The sequence below is a fragment of the Diceros bicornis genome, chromosome X (genome assembly GCF_020826845.1).
Source record: "Diceros bicornis minor isolate mBicDic1 chromosome X, mDicBic1.mat.cur, whole genome shotgun sequence".
Lineage (NCBI taxonomy): Eukaryota > Metazoa > Chordata > Mammalia > Perissodactyla > Rhinocerotidae > Diceros > Diceros bicornis.
In genome coordinates, this window is record NC_080781.1 from 20,632,364 (window position 1) to 20,653,623 (window position 21,260).

Below are 21,260 nucleotides of genomic sequence, written 5' to 3' on the forward strand. Positions count from 1 at the left end.
GCTACAGCTGGTTAGACTACCCCGACTGCTCCTTAAGATGAGTTTTTTTTTTTCTTTGAGGTATTATGTACACACAATAAATTTACAAATTTTAAGTATACAAGGTATGTTTTAAAACAAAAATATGATCATTTTCTTGGAACCAAATCATGACCCACATCCAGAACCAAATCTGGCCACAGAGTAAATGCAGCCAAGGGCCACACCCAGCGTCCTTGGAAAACCTCCTATTACAGTCCTCACACACTCGGCATCCAAACCATCAGCAAAACTGCTGGCTCTGCCTTCACAGTGCACCCGCAAGCCGTGCTCTTCTCGCCACCTTCACCACTCCTCTCCCGGGCCATTCAGCATCCTCCCACGGATTACTGCAGCAGCCTCCTAACTCGCCTCCCTGGTTCCAGCCTTGCCCACCCCTGCAGCCTGTTCTCATTGGCCAGAATGATCTCGTTAAAACCTGTCAGATGGTGTCATTCCCAGGCTTGGAACCCTTCCCACCTCCCTCATAGTAAAAGCCAAACTCCTCCAGCGGCCTCCAGGCCCCTACAAGATCCACACCTCCGCCCATTCCTTGCTTCTCTGACCGCACCTCCTATTGCATCCCAGCCCCTGGCCTCCTTGCCGTTTCCTGAAGCCACCAGGAATGCTCGTCCTCGGGTCTGGGCTTTGCACTTCCTGTTCCCCAAACCTGAAACAGTTGTGTTCCAAATATCCACAGAGCTCACTCCCTGTCCTCCCTCAAGTCTTCCCCAACCACCCTATTTAAACTGCGGTCCCGTCCCCACCACTGGCGGTCCCCTTCTCCTCCCCACTTTACTTCTTGCCATGGCACTCATCGCCATATACTTGTCATATTTAATTTTGTTTATTGTTGGTGTTCCTCTCCTAAAATATAAGCTCCCTCAGGACAGGGACTTTTGTCTGTTTCATTTTCTGATGGCCCATAGTGGGCTCTTAACAAACACTTGTTGAATGAATTAGCAGTGCTTGATACATATAGATGCTCAATAAATGTTTACTATGATTTAAAATAATAGATGTATATTATCTGTAGGCACTTTTCAACAGTATACATCCAAATAAGAGACTAGTGTGTCTCTAGATACACATGTGTATGCCTATATATCTCCTATACATATTTCTTGAGATGTTGTATAGACATACACAGAATACAATACAATATAGAAAACATTGCAGGTTTACATTGCCAAAACACCATCAACCACGTGGCTGGCTCGAAAACCTTGATGAATATCACAATCACCTAAGGAGCTTATTAAATATAAAGATGCCCGGGCCCCACTCCCCAAGATTTCGATTCAGTGGGTGCTACGGTCTGAATGCGTCCCCCTAAAATTCATATGTTGAAATCTTAATTCCCAAAGGTAATGATATTAGGAGGTGGGGCTTTGGGAGGTGCTTAGGTCATGAGGGTAGAACCCTCATGAATGGGGTGAGTACCTTATAAAAGAGGCTCCAGAAAGATCCCTAACACCTTCCACCATGTGAGAAAACAATGAGAAGGTGCCAGCTATGAATCAGGAAGAGGGCCCTCACCAGAAGGAGACCATGTTAGCACCTTGAACTTGGATTTACCAGCCTCCGGAACTGTGAGAAATAAACTTCTATTGTTTTTAAGCTACCCAGTCTGTGGTATCTTGTTATAGCTGCCAGAACAGGCTAAGACAGTGGATCTAGAGTGGGGCCCCAGCAGCTCTATTTTTGACAAGCTTCGGGAATGATTCTGATGCACACAACATCTGAAAGCCCCTGAAGCATATTATGAACATCTTGAGTAAAGAGCCCAGCCTGTTTTTGAATCACCCATCATGCCCAGCTGTGGGGGATGGAAGATGGCAGGTAGTTGGGCCATAGTGACTATGTTATGTATTGATTCACTGACTGTGTTGGCTTTTGACTCCATAATTAGGAATTATTTATGGTCCAAGCTATACAATTTAAAAATTGATCTAAGACTTTACGTGTTCTTTTAGGACTTTATTAAAATACTACCTCAAGAACCATATTAAGCAGAAACGGATTTTGAATCCATCAATTTTCTATTTTAAACCACACAAAACTAAGCCGGGCCATATTTTGCCCCCTTTTGAACCTGCACCTGAGCAATTTGATATAACTTTTAGATGACCGAGATAATGGCCTCCCAAAAGAGCACAAAGAAAACAAACATCCTGTTTATGCCAATACAGGGTCCTATTTTCACATCCCAGGAGTGACCTCAAGAAGCAGCTGAACACGCTGACCACTTATTGTCTAAACATTAATTACGCCCAAAGCAGCACTGTTGTTCTTGAGTCTTGGCAAATGCACTCTGACAAGCAGATGGAGAACTCTGAGCAATGGTGTTCCATGGATGAATTCACTGAGCTATCTGGGAGCTCGTGCTGCAGCTAACCCATCCTGGCAGCTCACTGTGCCCAAAATAAAATATTACCAGTATCCTGCAAGAGAGAAAATATAACATAGGGGTTGAATTTTGGAGCCCAACAGATTTGGGTTCTAATCTCAGCTCTGCTACTTATTTCTGGGAAAGTTACTCAAACTCTCTAAGCCTCGATTGTCTGTCTTTAAAACGTGGAGAAGTTTTGAGAATTAAATGTGATCATCTGTACGAGCAGAGAGTAATGCTTAGTAACGTTTGCCATTTATTAATAGTAGTAGAAATACAGGGCCATTTGTGGCGATATTCATTCGTGTTTTGGGCTCTGTCTTTTCCCTGCTCCCACTCCAAGCAGCTGCCCAGCCTCTTGGTACAAACTCCCCCACAGAAGCTGTGAAGTTCAAGTTGCTGGTAGACAGCCTGCCTTCCTGACTGCTGTTTTCTCCAAGCCAGAGCTCCTTGGGAGAATTCTGTAAGGAAGAAGACAAAGAGAAAGAAGATTCCTCCAAACGAGGAAGAGGCCAAAGGTCTGAGTATCCCACAAGCAGAAGGGGCCAGCGGCAGAGTCTTAAGAAGGATGAGGACATGGTACCCTAAGCACTTGGGTTCCATCTGGGCACAGACTGCAGGTGCCTTACCTTCCATAGGCGCAGTGGATCTGCTCCCTTCTAGTAATTCTATGGACTCAGATGATGAAGGTAGCACAAAAACAGCACTAGGCTGAAGACTGGAAGCTCCTTTCCTGTTTCTGTAAACATTTTGGAATCTTGTTTGACTCTGGGGAGGCGAAGAGAGCCCAAAAAGGCCTGAGACTGAATCTCCCACTAGTCAGACAAAAATGGACTCAGAGGAATATTTAATTTCAATTAAAATATGATAGAGCATAAACTCATGTTTATGAAGTAATATCTATGTCCACTATAGTAGAAGTAGTATTAATTTATTGTTGTTGTTTTTTTTAATTCCCCTCCTGTGAGGCAGAAGTGGGTATTTGGTGACTCGTATCCATATAAAAATTTTTAGGGAAAAAAACCTCTCTGAATAAATTTTAATTTATTGACTTGTTTTCAAGTGACTAAACTTTTAAATTAAAATGGAGAAAAAGGGGCTTTATAACTGGGTAGTTTCAATTCACTAAAATAACACCAACAGAGTAAGCTCGCATAAAAGAATCTTTAAATTATTACTGGATACATGTTTAAAAATTAGAAATGTGGATATTATAGTCATAGTGCAAAATGATGGCATTCTGTGGCGCCTGTTACTGCCTAAGGTTGAGAAGTAGACTATAGGACCTCCAGTTATCACAGTTTCTGGTCTTTGAATCAATTATTTCTGCCAAATACCAAGTATTTCAACCAAGTACCTGTCCATGCACTTGCCCCGACGACAGTGGTTTCATGAGCAAAGTCCTTGCTCCACCCAGGGGAATTCCTACAACAAACCTACCTGCAGCTGTAAGGGGGCCCACAATTAATATAGCAGGTTCTTTCAACTCACCATAAGCGTTTTATTTGCTAACTACACACATAATATCAAGAGCCAGTCTTTCAACCAACAACACAGAATACTTATTCGTAAAGGTTCCCTCACTTGCCTCACTATAGAATTGTCTGCCATTAAGTTGGTTTGCAATACTCAAGAAAGATAGTCTAAGGCAATGGTCTTCAAACTAGGGCACACATACCCCTGGGGATACACAAAGACTTTTCAAGAGGTACCCAAGCGCAGGAAGCTTTAAAGGAATCAATTTCTGGATGCCCAACTTCCACGGGTACCCTTTCCTAAATTTAATGGACCTGAGAAAGCCTCTCTGTCCAAAACCACCCTACTCCACTTTATAAAAGAAAGGTACCATTCAAACCTTACTATGTTGCGTTGCAAGAGTTGAGGAGTTAAGATTTCAGGCCAAACCAAACGGAAACCTCATTTAGTGACTACTCAAAGCACCATGAACCTGTAAAAGCTTCCTGCCTTGCCCTGTCTTACAAACATTTCTGTTACAGGTGAAGCCAGAGGTTAGAAAGTAAATATGGTAGAGTGGGGAATGATGCAAATTTTTGCCTAACAACTTTGCCTCTTCCTTCTCCCAACTATTGTCAAATTTCACAAGGATCTTCAGGAATAAGGCCCAGACATTCAAAGCAAAAGGAGCATTGGAAAGAAATATTGAATGCTAAAAACAGCTTTTTCATGTAGTTAAGGGCAAGCATTTTTCCAGCTATTCTCAATACTCATATTGAATCCTAAAAATGCCTCTTCTCTTTTAGTTAAGAGTAAGCGTTTTTCCGAGTTATTCACTTCAAAATCACTTCAATAAGCCAAAGCTGTATAGGCTGGTACTGCTGCTTCTTAGAAATGTAACTGGAATATTTCTAGAATTATCAAATTTTTCAAAATACATTGGAAGAAACATATTATGGATAAAACATTCACGTGATTTTATTTCAGATTTCATATGCATTACAGGCATACCTCAGAGATATTGTGAATTCAGTTCCAGACTGCTACAATAAAGCAAATATTGCAATAAAGCAAATCACACAAATTCCTGGGTTTCCCAGTGCATGTAAAAGTTATGTTCACACTATACTGTAGTCTATTAAGTATGCAATATCATATGTCTAAAAACAATGTACATACCTTAAATAAAAAATGCTAACCATCATCTGAGCCTTCAGTGAGTCATAATCTTTTTGCTGGTGGAGGGTCTTTTATAAAAAATGCAATATCTGCAAAGTGCAATAAAGTGAAGCACAATAAAACGAGGTATGCCTATATTTAAAAAGGAAGTTAAAAACCTATTTTATCAACTCACATCATAAAATACTTATTCCATTTACAGATAATCCTTATCCCATTTCATCTTATAGAATGTTTATTATTTTCTATCTCCTCATAACAAAAAATAAAATATCTACTGCCAGACAAATTATTTTTTAGTATAGTCTCTTTTCTATCCTTAAATACATAGGAAAATTATAATCATGGTGTCTAATAAAGATAATTAAGTTATTTCTGATTTTTACATTTTATTTTATTATATTATACCCAAAAGCCAAACCAGAGTTTGATACATGCACACCAATATTTAGAGAAGGAATAACATGACTTTTTATTTTTTTATCATACTCCTCTCTTTATAAATATCATATAACTTTATCTATATAAGTTACATTGAATTACTATAAATTAAGCACATTGTCTTCTTTATAACTTATTATATTAGATCTACATCATTTTAATCTTGACTGATTCTATTTCATACAATGCATTCTATAATTTATTTCTCAGTGGTTTTTACAAAGCCTCTTGAAATACATTAATACATTTGAATTGAAAAGACTTTTCCTCTCAAAAAATTAAAAATAGAAATACCATATAATCCAGCTATCCTACTAGTGGGTATTTATCCAAAGAACATGAAATCAACAATACAAAGAGATTTATGCACCCCTATGTTCATTGCAGTATTAGTCACACTAGTCAAAATGTGGAAGCAACCCAAGTGTCTATCAACTGATGAATGGATAAAGAAGATATGGCATATATATACAATAGAATACTACTCAGCCATAAAAAAAAAGACAAAATCATGCCATTTGCAACAACATGGATGGACCTTGAGGGTATTATGTTAAGCAAAATAAGCCAGACAAAGACAAACCCTCCATGATTTCACTCATATGTGGAAGACAAACAAACGCATGAATAAGGAGAACAGATTAGTGGTTACCAGAGGGAAACGGGTGAGGGGGAGTGCAAAAGGGGTAAAGGGGCACGTATGTATGGTGACGGATAAAAACTAGACTATTGGGGATGAGCAAGATGCAGTCTACACAGAAACTGATATATAATAACGTACACCTGAAATTACACAATGTTATAAAACAATATGACCTCAATAAAATAATTTTTTAAAAAAAGAAAAGACTTTTCCTTGGTTTCTAGGTTTTTAGTAGGTTTGCCAATTAGCTTAGATGATGTTTTCTGCAAATTTAGTAAGCTAAAACTGCAGCCCCAAGGTTTTGTTTTTTTTAAAAAAAAAGTTTTAAGCAAATGATAAGAGCATTTTATCAAAAATTATTGGAGGGGCCGGCCCTGTGGTGTAATGGTTAAGTCTGGCATGCTCTGCTTCAGTGGCCCAGGTTCCTGGGTTTAGATCCTAGGCCCAGACCCATACCACTCGTCAAGCCACGCTGTGGCAGCGACCCACATACAAAATAGAGACAGACTAGCACAGATGTTAGCCCAGGGCTAATCTTCCTCAGACAAAAAAAGAGGAAGATTGGAAACAGATATTAGCTCAGGGTCAATCTTCCTCAGGCAAAAAAAGAGGAAGATGGGCAACAGATGTTAGCTCAGAGTCAATCTTCCTCACCAAAAGAAAAAAAAATATATTGGAATGGCAATGGTATAATAAAATTACCAATATTTCCATTTCCTCAACCCTTTCTGAGTATATCTGGTTGAATAAGTTGCTTTCAAGTAAAAGAGTAAGGGTTATAATTAAAAGTCATTTGATAAGTTTTGGTAAAGCCTTTTTATTATACTTCCCAGAGAGGGAGAAAGCAAATGATTCTGATAGCTTTGAAACAAATCTTTTTGCAGGTCACGTCATTTCTAATCCATTGCTTGCAACAAGTTTGAAAGAGGATCTTAACAAATTTTCAATTGATAGATCATTAAAATTATTTTGATGACAATAATAATAAATTACTTTTGTGATATTTGGCAAATAACTCAGGAGTTCAAAGGTTGAGTGGCGTCACTATAATAAACTTCTTCCAAAGGGAAATATATAATGATAAAAGGGACACTCCATCAAGAAGACATATCACTTATAAATATATATGCACCCAACATAGGAGCACCAATGTACATAAAGCAACTATTAACAAACCTAAAAGGAGAAATCAACAACAACACAAGAATAGTAGGGGATCTTAACACCCCACTTACAGCAATGGATAGATCATCCAGACAAAAAGTCAATAAAGAAATAGTAGACTTAAATGAAAAACTGGACGAGATGGACCTAGTAGACATATACAGAGCACTCCATCCAAAAACAGCTGACTACACATTCTTCGCAAGCGCGCATGGAACATTCTCTAGGATAGACCATATGTTGGGAAACAAAGCAAGCCTCAATAAATTTAAGAAGATTGAAATCATAACAAGCATCTTTTCAGACCATAAGGCTATGAAACTGGAAATGAACCATGAAAAAAAAACTGGGAAAGTGACAAAGATGTGGAGATTAAACAACGTGCCACTGAACAACCAATGGATCATTGATGAAATTAAAGGAGAAATCAAAAACTATCTGGAAACAAACGAAAATGATAATATGCCATATCAAACCATATGGGATGCAGCAAAAGCGGTCCTGAGAGGGAAACTCATAGCGATACAAGCCCACCTTAACAAACAAGAAAAAGCCCTAATAGGCAACCTTAAATTACACCTAACAGAACTAGAAAAAGAAGAACAAACAAAGCCCAAAGCCAGCAGAAGGAGAGAAATAATAAAAATCAGAGCAGAAATAAATGAAATTGAGACCAAAAAAACAGTAGAAAGGATTAATGAAACAAAGAGTTGGTTCTTCGAGAAGATAAACAAAATAGACGAACCCTTAGCCAGGTTTACTAAGAAAAAAAGAGAAAAGGCTCAAGTAAATAAAATTAGAAATGAAAGAGGAGAAATTACAACGGATACCATGGAAATACAGAGGATTATAAGAGAATACTATGAGAAATTATATGCCAACAAATTGGACAATCTAGAAGAAATGGATAAATTCTTAGACTTATACAACCTCCCAAAATTGAACCAAGAAGAAATGGAGAATCTGAATAGACCAATAACAAGTAAAGAGATTGAAATAGTAATCAAAAACCTCCCAAAAAATAAAAGTCCAGGACCACATGGCTTCTCCAGTGAATTTTACCAAACATTCAAAGAAGATTTAATACCCATCCTTCTCAAACTATTCCAAAAAATAGAGGAAGATGGAACACTTCCTAAATCATTCTACGAGGCCAACATCACCCTGATACCAAAACCAGACAAAGACAGTACAAAGAAAGAAAATTACAGGCCAATATCGCTGATGAACATTGATGCAAAAATCCTCAACAAAATATTGGGAAACCGAATACAACAATACATTAAAAAGATCATACACCATGATCAAGTGGGATTTATACCAGGGATGCAGGGATGGTTCAACATCCGCAAATCAATCAACGTGATACATCACATCAAAAAAACAAAGAATAAAAACCACATGATCATCTCAATAGACGCAGAGAAGGCATTTGACAAGATACAACATCCATTTATGATAAAAACTCTCAATAAAATGGGAATAGAAGGAAAGTACCTCAACATAATAAAGGCCATATATGACAAACCCACAGCCAACATCATACTCAACGGGGAAAGACTGAAAGCAATTCCTCTGAGAACAGGAACGAGGCAGGGCTGCCCACTCTCACCACTCCTGTTCAACATAGTACTGGAGGTTTTGGCCAGAGCAATTAGGCAAGAAAAAGGAATAAAAGGAATCCAAATAGGTAACGAAGAAGTGAAACTCTCACTATTTGCAGATGACATGATTGTATATATAGAAAACCCTAAAGAATCTGTTGGAAAACTATTAGAAACAATCAACAACTACAGCAAAGTTGCAGGGTACAAAATCAATCTACAAAAATCAGTTGCATTTCTATATGCTAATAATGAACTAACAGAAAGAGAGCTCAAAAAGATAATACCATTTACAATTGCATCAAAAAGAATAAAATACCTAGGAATAAATCTTACCAAGGAGGTGAAGGACCTATACAATGAGAACTACAAGACATTATTGAAAGAAATCCATGATGACATAAAGAAATGGAAAGATATCCCATGCACGTGGATTGGAAGAATAAACATAGTTAAAATGTCTATATTACCTAAAGCAATCTACAGATTCAATGCAATCCCAATCAGAATCCCAATGACATTCTTCACAGAAATAGAAAAAAGAATACTAAAATTTACATGGGGCAACAAAAGACCCCGAATAGCTAAAGAAATCCTAAAAAAAAAAGAACAAAGCAGGAGGCATCACAATCCCTGACTTCAAAACGTACTACAAAGCAATAGTAATCAAAACAGCATGGTACTGGTACAAAAACAGACACACAGATCAATGGAACAGAATTGAAAGCCCAGAAATAAAACCACACATATACGGACAGCTAATTTTTGACAAAGGTGCTAAGAACATGCAATGGAGAAAGGAAAGTCTCTTCAATAAATGGTGTTGGGAAAACTGGACAGCCACATGCAAAAGAATGAAAGTGGACCATGTGCTATCGCCATTCACAAAAATTAACTCAAAATGGATCAAAGACCTGAAGGTGAGACCTGAAACTATAAAACTCATAGAAGAAAATATAGGCAACACACTATTTGATATTGGTTTTAAAGGAATCTTTTCGGATGACATGCCTACCCAGACTAGGGAAACTAAAGAAAAAATAAACGAGTGGGACTTTATCAGATTAAAGAGCTTTTATAAGACAAATGAAACCAGAATCAAGATGAACAGACAACCAACCAGCTGAGAGAGAATATTTGCAAAACATACATCTGACAAGGGGTTGATCTCCATAATATATAAAGAACTCACACAACTGAACAACAAAAAAAACAAACAACCCGATCAAAAAATGGGCAGAGGAAATGAAGAGACACTTCTCCAAGGAAGATATACAGATGGCCAATAGGCACATGAAAAGATGCTCAACATCACTAATCATCAGGGAAATGCAAATAAAAACAACACTAAGATACCACCTCACGCCCATTAGAATGGCTATAATCACCAAGACAAAAAACAACAAATGTTGGAGAGGATGTGGAGAAACAGGAACCCTCATACACAGCTGGTGGGAATGCAAATTGGTGCAGCTTCTATGGAAAACAGTAAGGAGATTCCTCAAAGAATTAAAAATAGAGATGCCCTATGATCCAGCCATCCCACTACTGGGAATCTATCCAACGCACCTGAAATCAACAATCCAAAGAGGCTTATGCACCCCTATGTTCATTGCAGCATTATTCACCATAGCCAAGAAGTGGAAGCAACCTAAGTGTCCCTCGACTGACGATTGGATTAAGAAAATGTGGTATATATATACAATGGAATACTACTCAGCCATAAAAAAAGACAAAATCGTCCCATTTGCAACAACATGGATGGGCCTGGAGCGTATTATGTTAAGTGAAATAAGCCAGAAAGAGAAAGACAAACACTGTATGATCTCACTCATATGTGGACTATAAACCAACACATGGACAGAGAAAACTGGACTGTGGTTACCAGGGGCAGTGGGGGTGGGGGGTGGGCACAAGGGGTGAAGGGAGTCATATATATGGTGATGGACAAACCAAAATGTACAACCCAAAATTTCACAATGTTAGAAACCATTAAAACATCAATAAAAAAAAATAAATAAAAATAAACTTCTTCCATTCCCCTCTAAATATTTGTGTGAACAAAATATTTCAGCACTTACATCTATAACAAGGAAAAACAGGTATAAAATCAATGTTAAACCCTCATTCTAGCAATAATATATTCATCCACAAATAATGAGACTGATCTCACTTAAATGTTAGAGAACACCAAACAGAATAAATGCCAAAGAAAAAATCTTGAAAGAAGCCAGAGGAAAAAAAACACCTTGCCTATAGAGGAGCAAGGATAAAAATTACATTGGACTTCACAGAAACAATGCAAGCAAGAAGAGAATGGAGGGAAATATTTACAGTGTTGAGAGAAAAAAAACCCACCAACATAGGATTCTGTACCCTGCAAAATTATTGTTTAAAAGAGAAGGAGAGAGCGCTTCTCAGCCTTTTAGCTAAGATCAAGTGTAGTATCTGTTCTTATCAGTTAAAAGAGAAGGACAAATAAAGACTTCCTCAAACAAAATTGAGAGAATTTGTTTCCAGGAGATCTGCTTTGCAAGAAATATTTTTAAAAGCTCTTCAGAGAAAAAAAATTTCTTCACAGAGAGGGAAAGTGATACGGGTCAGAAATTCAGATCTATATAAAGAAAGTAAGAGCATTAGAGAATGAATAAGTGAAGTTAAAACAAAACTTTTTATTTTTCTTATTCTTAATTTATCTGATAACATTTTGTTCAAAATAACAGCAACAATGTATTCAATTATATATATATGTATATATATACATATATATATTAAATGAAAGACAGCAATGATACAAGGGATAGGAGGGAAGAATTAGAAATATTTTCTTATAAGGTACTTGCACTACTGGTATAGTGTTATTTGAAAGTGGACTTGGATTAGTTTAGAATGTATATTGCAAACTCTAGGGCAACCACTAAAAAAGTAAAAAGAGAATTATAATTGATATGCCAAGAAAGGAGAGAAAATGGAATTACATAAGATGCTCAATTAAAACCACAAAAGGCAGTAAAAGCATGGAAGACAAAAGTATGAAGAAAGAACAAAGACAACAAATAGAAAACAGAGAAAATGTGATAGATATTAAACCAACTATATCAATAATCACTTTGAACATCACTGATCTAAATTTACCAATTAAAAAGACAGAGACTGTCAGAGTGGATCAAAAAACAAGACCCAACCATATGTTGTCTACAAGAAACCCACTTTAAATATAAAGACACATATACATTAAAAGTAAAGGGATGGAGATACACCATGTTAACACTAAACAAAAGAAAGTGGGAGTAGCTACATTAATTTCAGACAGAACAGACTTCAGAGCAAGGAAAGTCATCAAAGATAAAGAGGGGCATTACATAATGATAAAGGGGTCAATATTCTAAGAAAATATAATAGTCCTTAACATGTATACACCTAACAACAGAGTCAAAATACATAAGGCAGAAACTGATAGAATTGCAAGTAGAAACAGAAAAATCTACTATTATAGTTGGAGAATTTAACACTCCTCTATCAGAAATGGACAGATTTAGCAGACAGAAAATGAGTAAGGACATAGTTAAACTCAACAGCACCATCAATCAATTGGATATAATTGACATCTACAGACTACTTCATCTAACCACAGCAGAATACACATCCTTCTCAAGCTCACATGGAACATTCACCAAGACAGACTACATTCTGGGCTATGAAACACACCTTAACAAATTTAAAAGAATAGAAATCATACTATGTCTGCTCTCAGACCACAACGCAATCAAACTAGGAATCAATAACAGAAAGATAGCTGGAAAAATCCCAAAATACTTAGAGATTAAACAACACACTTCTATATAACACATGGGTCAAAGAATAAACCTCAAGAGAAATTTTTAAATATTTTGAACTTAATGAAAATGAAAACACAACTTATCAAGATTTGTGGGATGCAGTGAAAATAGTGCTTAGAGGGAAATTTATAGCACTGAACGTATATATTACAAAAGAGGAATGATCTAAAATAAATAATCCAAGTTTCACCTTAGGAAACTAGAAAAAGAGCAAATTAAACCCAAAGTAAGCAGAAGAAAAGAAATAATAAAAATGAGAGCAGAAATCAACGAAATTGAAAACAGGAATCAATAGAGAAAATCATTGAGAACAAAAGCTGGTTCTTTGAAAAGATTAATAAAATTGATAAACCTCTAGCCAACCTAACTAAGAAAAAAAGAGAAAAGGCACAAATTACTAATATCAGAAATGAAAGAGGGGACATTACTACAGATCTCATGAGCATTAAAAGGGTAATAAAGGAATATTATGAACAATGCTATGCCCACAAATTTGATAACATAGATGAAATGGACCAATTTCTTGAAAGATACAAGCTGCCAAAACTCACACAAGAAAAAATAGGCAATCTGAATAGGCCTATATGTATTAAATAAATTCAATCAATAATGAATAACCTTCCAAAAGAGAAAGCACCAGGCCCACATGGGTTCACTGGTGAATTTTATCAAACATTTAAGGAAGAAACTACACTATTTCTCTATAATCTCTTCCAGAAGATAGAAGCAGACGGAATACATCCTAACTCATTCTATAAGGCCAGCATTACCCTCATACCAAAACCAAACAAAGACATTACAAGAAAAGAAAACTACAGACCAATACCTCTCATGAACATTGATGCAAAACTCTTCAACACAATATTAACAAATCAAATCCCTTACTGTATAAAAAGAATTATACACCGTGACCAAGTGGGATTTATCCCAGATATGCAAGGCTGGTTTAACATTTGAAAAATCAATGTAATCCATCACACCAACAGGCTAAAGAACAAAAATCACATGATCATATCAATAGATATAGCAATAGCATTTGATGAAATCCAATACCCATTAATGATAAAAACTCTCAGGCAAACTAGGAATAGAGGGGAACTTCTTCAACTTGATAGAGAACATCTACAAAAAACCTACAGCTAACATCACACTTAATGGTGATAAACTCAAAGCTTTCCCACTAAGATCAGGAACAAGGCAAGGATGTCCCCCTCACCACTGCTTTTCAATATTGTACTGGAAGTCCTAGCTAGTGCAATAAGACAAGAAAAGGAAATAAAAGCTATACAGATTGGGAAGGGAAGAAGTAAAACTGTCTTTGTTCACAGATGACATGATTGTCTACACAGAAAATTTGAAAGAATTGACAAAAAAAACCCTCCCAGAACTAATAAACAATTATAGCAAGGTTTCAGAATACAAGGTTAATATACAAAAGTCAATCACTTTGCTATATACAGGCATACCTCGTTTTATTGCAATTCACTTTATTGTGTTCTGCAGATATTGTGTTTTTTACAAGACCCTTCATCAGCAAAAAGATTACAACTCGCTGAAGGCTCAGATAACGGTTAGCATTTTTTAGCAATAAGGTATTTTTTAATTAAGGTATGTGCATTGTTTTTTTAGACATAATGGTATTGCACACTTAACAGACTATAGTATAGTATAAACATAACTTTTACATGCACTGGGAAACCAAAAAATTCATGTGACTCACTTTACTGAAATATTTGCTTTATTGTGGTAGTCTGGAACTGAACTGAATATCTCTGAGGTATGCCTGTACCAGCAATGAAGAAGTGGACTTTGAAAGTAACAACACATTACTATTTACATTAGCATCCCCCCAAAATATTTAGGTTTAAATCTAACAAAATATGTATAAGATATATATGAAGAAAACTAAAAAACTCTGATAAAAGCAATCAAAGAAGAACAAGATAAATGGAGAGATATTCCATGTTTATGGATAGGAAGACTAAACATTTGCAAGATGTCAGTTCTTCCCAACTTAATCTATAGATTCAATACAATCCCAATCAAAATATCAGCAAGTTATTTTGTGGCTATCGATAAACTGATTCTAAAGTTTATATGGAGAAGCAAAAGACCCATAACAGCCAAACCAATGTTGGAAAAGAAGAACAAAGTTGGAGGACTAGCACTACCCAACTTCAATACTTACTATAAAGCTACAGTAATCAAGAAGGTGTGGTATTGGTAAAAGAATGGACAAATAGATCAATGGAACAGAATACAAAGTCCAGAAATAGACCCATATAAACATAGTCAACTGATCTTTGACAAAGGAGCAAAGGCAATACAATGGAGCAAAGATAGTCTTTTCAACAAATGATGCTGGAACACTGGACATCCACATGCAAAAAAAAATGAATCTAGACATGGATCTTATACCCTTCACAAAAATTAACTCAAAATATATCATAGATCTAAATGTAAAACACAAAAGTACAAAAGTCCTAGAAGATAACATAGGAGAAAACCTAGAAGACCTTGGGTATGGCAGTGACTTTTTAGATACAACACCAAAGGCACAAACCATCAAAGACACAATTGATAAGCTGGACTTCATTAAAATCAAAAACTTCTTTGCGAAAGACAATGTCAAAGGAACGAGAAGACAAATCACAGACTGCAAGAAAATACTTCAAAAAGATACATCTGATAAAGGACTGTTATCCAAACTATACAAAGAACTCTTAAAACTCAACAGTAAGGAAATGAACAATCTGATTAAAAAATGGACAAACGATCTAAATTGACACCTCACCAAAGAAGATACACAGATGGCAAGTAAGCATATGAAAAGATGTTCTCCATCATATGTCATCAAGGAATTGCAAAGTAAAACAATGAGATACCATTATACACCTGTTAGAATGGCCAAAATCTAAAACACTGACAACACCAAATGCTGATGAGGATATGGAGCAACAGGAACTCTCATTCATTACTAGTAGAATGCGAAATGGTACAGCCACTTTGGAAGACAGTTTGGCAGTTTCTTACAAAACTAAACATACTCTTACCATACGATCCAGCAGTCGTGCTCATTGGTATTTACCCAAATGAACTGAAAACTTATGTCCACACAAACACCTGCACATGGATGTTTATAGCAGCTTTGTTCATAATTGCCAAAACTTGGAAGCAACCAAGATGTCCTTCAGTAGGTGAACGGTTAAATACACTGTGGTACATCCAGACAATGGAACATCATTCAGCGCTAAAAAGAAATGAGCTATCAAGCCATGAAAAGATATGCAAGAACCTTAAATGCATATTACTAAGTGAAAGAAGCCAATCTGAAAAAGGTACATCTTGTATGATTCCAATCATACGACATTCTAGAAAAGGCAAAACTATGGAGACAGTAAAAAGATCAGTGGTTGTCAGGGGTTTGGGTGGGGAGGGATAAATAGGCAGAGCACAGAGGATTTTTAGGGCAGTGAAACTATTCTGTACGATATTACAATGGTAGATACATGTTATAACACATCTGTAAAATCCCACAGAATGTACAATGCCAAGAGCAAACTTTAATGTAAATTGTGGACTTTGGGTGATACTGATGTGCAAAGTAGGTTCATGGACTGTAACAAACAAGTGCACCACTCTGGTGGGGGATATTGATAATGGGGGAAGCTATGCATGTGAGGGTATATGGGAATTCTCTGTATTTTCTGCTCAATTTTGCTATGAATGTAAAACTTTCCTAAAAAATAAAGTTTATTAATTTTTGAAAATGTCATTACTTACAATATCCCAGAAATTACATCTTTTATAACTATTTAAATTTAGGATGGAAAATTTTAGATAACTTAAAAATTTTCAAGAAGGTACATAGTTTTTCAAAATTCTTTTAGGGATTATGGGGAACAAAGTTTGAAGACTCCTAGTCTAAGACAATGGTTTTCAATAAGGGCTTCACCATCCCCAGGAAGCATTTATGGAAATTTGTGGGGCATCTTTAGTTGTCACAATGATTGGAGGCAGCCATTGGCATTTAGTGGGCAGGGTGCCAATGATGCTAAACATCTTGCAATGTGTGGGGCAGCCCTACATGAGAATTTTCCCACATTCCACAAGATTTCTAAATGTCCCTGCATAATAATTTAAAATTATTTGGGTCTAGAATCTAACTTTGTTTTACATATAATCACAAAGTATTTCTGGAATAGCTGTGATAGATGCTGAATTTGAGAGGAAGGCAACTACCATATACATCAAAGGAAGATTGTACTTTGCCTTGTTCATAATTTTACCAAAATGTGTTTGCTACTCATGAAATTTGATCTCCAATACCATGCTCCTGTAGAAGTCTGCCTGCACACAAGAGGTTGGAGACTCCATTTAACAGACTCACTCAGAATCAAATATAATTAAATTAGTGGAAATATGTGAAATACAGGATCACACTGAATTTTATTAATAGAGTGGTTAAAAAACATTTCATAGTATTGCCATCCAATTATTTTAAATGGGATATTAAGAATAAGAAATGAGTGGAGAAAACAACATATTGAAATTATTTATTATTTACTGTCTATGTTGCTCATGGTTTTTCACTCTTACTCTGTCACTGTCCCCAGAAATCTACACGCAACTTCTTTATAGCTTCATGTAGTACTGCTTCATTTCCCACTCAGACTCCAGCGCTGTCACCTACCAAAAGACATGGTCTTCGTGGCCATCTTAGTAGTTTAACGTGCCCTTGGCTTCCATGGAGAACCCATGTAACAGCCATTGAGGGGGTATTTGCATTTCTTTGTAAATCTGCTACAGAGGACATCATTCATTGGGTTACTCAATGCTCATTATGCGGCAACCCTCTGAAAAACTTATTAGAGAACTCAGGGCAGGAAAAGCTGGTTATTCCTAATGGGGCAGGATCAGCTCTAGCATTTGCGAGTTATGGAATGACAGTGTGGCTCCTTTTGCCATGGCTGCTAAAAAGTTCAGGATTTCTTTTTGGAGTTTTTCTCCTTTTCTTCTGCTTTAATTCTTCACTTTGAATTCCTGTCCATATTAATTTCTCTGAATATTAAATCATCTGAGCTTTTACGGAAAGCCACCTTAAGATATACAAATCAATAAAATAATGTATTGCTGTAGCCACCATGTCTTCTCCACTTGTCTCAACATGATCGTCTTGACTGGTGAGAAGAACACTGCACAGGGAAGGTTCTATGTTCCAGCTTTTATGTGCCCTCACTTCGCTTAGGTCTCTGCACAAATGTCAACACTTCAGAGGGGCCTCCCCTGACAACATCCCTACCTAAAACATCCCTCCGTCCTCTACCAGTCACTCTTTTCTCTTACCCTATATTTCTTCATAGCACCACTACTGCATATTTACTTGTTTACTGGGCAGTGTCTGCATCCTCCTCAGACTCTGAGTTCTCTGAGGACATAGTCTGCTTTGTTCATGGCTGTATCTTCAAGGTACAGAAGAATGCCTGGCACACAGTAGGAGCTCAATAAATAGTTGTTCAATGAAGAAATCATTCAGTGGATCAGTGAAACCATTGTTGCCTAATGACCTAGAGAGCCTCTGATATTAATTTACTGCTTTCTCCAATTTCCAAGAATGTACTGAAAACTGCACATTTCCTTTGATCTTACTTTTGATGTGATAACCCAGGGCCATGGTTAGTGTTTCTGTTAAGTGTGACCCACACCTAACCACCTCCAAACTTGGGTCACCAAATGACCAAAGCTCACACACTGCAGAGGTCTCTCCAGGGCCCCAGCAGCTCAGGACCAGACTCCAGGTGGTCGTGCTCACTCAAGAGATGGTTTTCCACTCAAGATAAAGGGAAGTGAATGAAGGATGGATTCCCTGCTTGCCTTGGGTTCCCCTTGCATGACTTGTTCAGTAACCATTGCCTTTTATCATCTCTTCCTTCTGGAAAGAACTCCATTCAATAACCACGTGATCACTATCCTCTGCAAAATCTGCAGAAAGGTTCCTCTTAAATATCCAAAAAGTAGTTTTAAACTTGTAGAAGATAACAAAATACTATTAAAAAAAACAGATAACACAGTCTCTTACCAGCACCTTTTCTCTCACAGTAGAGGTCTAAGGGTTGATGGTGCCTAGTTCATGTAATGCCACAAAACTGATCACGGTAAAAGGATATGCTGCTTCCAGAAGCTATAGACATGAGATACAGGTCTCCCTAGTCAAGTACTAGTCCTTTTTTTGCAAATTGAAATCTGTGGGCCTTTTGGAGGAGGAAAATTTCAACCCACATCTAACCACCCTTCTCTCTCCACAAGCTTATGAAGTCAGTCACTTCCTTCACTGTGAACCAAGATTACTTGGGTATATAAATCTCCATTTCTTCAACACATTGTGCATAAATTCAACTAATTAGGGCTGTTATAAGCCACTACTATTAGCACAACATCATCCTAAGTGCTGTGGGTCACACAAAGGAAATACACAATGACCTTGTTTACCCTTAATCATCCTGAACCCCCTCAGCTCTCTGAGATTTGAAATCAGAATGATATCACTTTTCTCCTAACCCTCTAGAAAGTTTTAGAAACATAAATTGGGTCATGCCTCAAACACAAGAAGCAAGGCGTTAATGGAAAACATGAAGCAGTTACCCTTGGTGGTATTATTAGTCTCTCTCTCTCTGGGATCAGTGATGTATAATCCTATGATGTAATTTCCCTTATGGTTTTTTAAATGTCATTTTAAATTTCAGGCAGTGAACAAGTGTGCCAGTATGGGCTGAATGGGGAGCATTAATAATGTGAGATTTTAATGATGAACTTTGAAAGGTGTTCTTTTCAGGAAGCACATTATAAAGAAGTTTTCTAGATAAAGAGAAAATGCACTTACCTCCTACCAACAAGTAGCTGTTGGGAAACAATGTTTTTGCTTGCATAAGTGCCCTTGCATGACCTGAGTGGAAGAGGTCAAATATTCCATCTGCATATACTCTGACAGGCCTGTCAACTGTGGAAGAAAGAAAACACCATCAACAGAACCGCAGAATAAGGAACCCCAGTTACCTGATTCTTCCATCAGTATAGCACTGTAAGAAAGTTTACCTGAATAAAACACAATGTCTGCATACCATCAATTTCATATGAGTGCATGAAATTAATTTTACAAAGAGGTTCTTCTGAGGACATCAAAGCAGAGTAAAAAGGTAACAAAACTAAGATAGACCCAGAACACACATTTTTAGCCAACAGAAAAGACAAACACAGAGCACTCGGGAGTTCTCTTGATCCAGAGTGGAGTCTCAGGTGTCTGAGCTGGCAGATTCAGACAGACCAGGCGCAGCCAAAGGTTTGGCAGAGTCAGCCCAGTGGGAATATCAAGGCAAGAGTAACTGAGAAGCTCAATGAAACAGACAAATGACTTCCTCCTTGAGTCTGGCAGTCCTGAATGAAGACCCCCGCATCCTGCTCCTAAAGGTAGTGTGCTGGAGGCTGCTCACACTGCTCAAAGAGACAGTTATGCACCTTTTTTCCCAACTTCAAGTCACATTGGTAGTCTGAAAGCAGCCTTGGTAGGAGTATTTATACCACCAGAATTGGCAAACGCTACAAATCAAGGCTTATTTCCCTCTGGGGGGCCAAGTGTTAAACGTTTAGCAGCATACCACTGCACAAAGGTCACTCTCTAACCTCTTCAGTATCATAAGAGATGGGGGCAGTACACATGCCCCAAAGGGAGGAGAGTCAGGGTGTAAAAGTTACATGTAGGGGTGGCACTCAGGATCGGAGGCAAGGGACAAACAGTACAATCTTTCCTAGGGAGAAAGGTCAAGAGTGAAGAGGCCACAACAGACACTCTCACAGTGGCATACAGTGCTCTGGGAAGTGTCATTCCATGAGGAAGAGGGACACACTTCACCACAGCCCCCTGGGAGCCAGGAGACTGTGCTAGAAACTGCAGGATGGGCTGGCCTGGTGGCTTAGCAGTTAAGTGCGCACGCTCCGCTACTGGTGGCCCAGGTTCGGATCCCGGGTGCGCACCGACGCACCACTTCTCCGGCCATGCTGAGGCCGCATCCCACATACAGCAACTAGAAGCATGTGCAACTATGACATACAACTATCTACTGGGGCTTTGGGGAAAAAAAAGGAGGAGGATTGGCAATAGATGTTAGCTCAGAGCCGGTCTTCCTCAGCAAAAAGAGGAGGATTAGCACGGATGTTAGCTCAGGGCTGATCTTCCTCACACACACACAAAAAAGAAACTGCAGGATGACACTTTTGCTGACCCAACCCAAAAACCCATCCCCTCAAATATGAGGGAGACATCAACGGGTAGAGGGGTTGGGTGCCAACTTTTACACCATTCTGGACTCTCAACAAAGGAACTAGAAAATGAAAATACGGTAAACTACAAGCTAAATACAGTGAACTGAACACACACATGCTTATCTCCACTTCCTTCCAAACACAATAAGAATTACAGAGACAGAATTTAAAAGGTATAATCCCCCAAAGTCAGAGAAAACAAGAAAGGC

The 21,260-nt window shown here is 37.6% G+C and overlaps 1 protein-coding gene and 1 pseudogene across 3 annotated transcripts in view; one reads left to right on the forward strand and one right to left on the reverse strand.

The window, feature by feature from the left end:
- PCYT1B (phosphate cytidylyltransferase 1B, choline) overlaps window positions 1–21,260 on the reverse strand; it is a 99,339-nt gene that overhangs the window by 42,948 nt on the left and 35,131 nt on the right. For 2 of the 3 annotated variants that reach the window (XM_058535591.1, XM_058535592.1), the window contains exon 3: window positions 19,616–19,732. The exons of the other annotated variant lie outside the window; for it this stretch is intronic. In XM_058535591.1, the coding sequence (XP_058391574.1) occupies window positions 19,616–19,732 (117 nt within the window). The remainder of the gene's footprint in view (window positions 1–19,615; window positions 19,733–21,260) is intronic. 3 annotated transcript variants of the gene reach the window in all.
- Window positions 11,306–11,478, forward strand: LOC131401544 (U2 spliceosomal RNA; annotated as a pseudogene).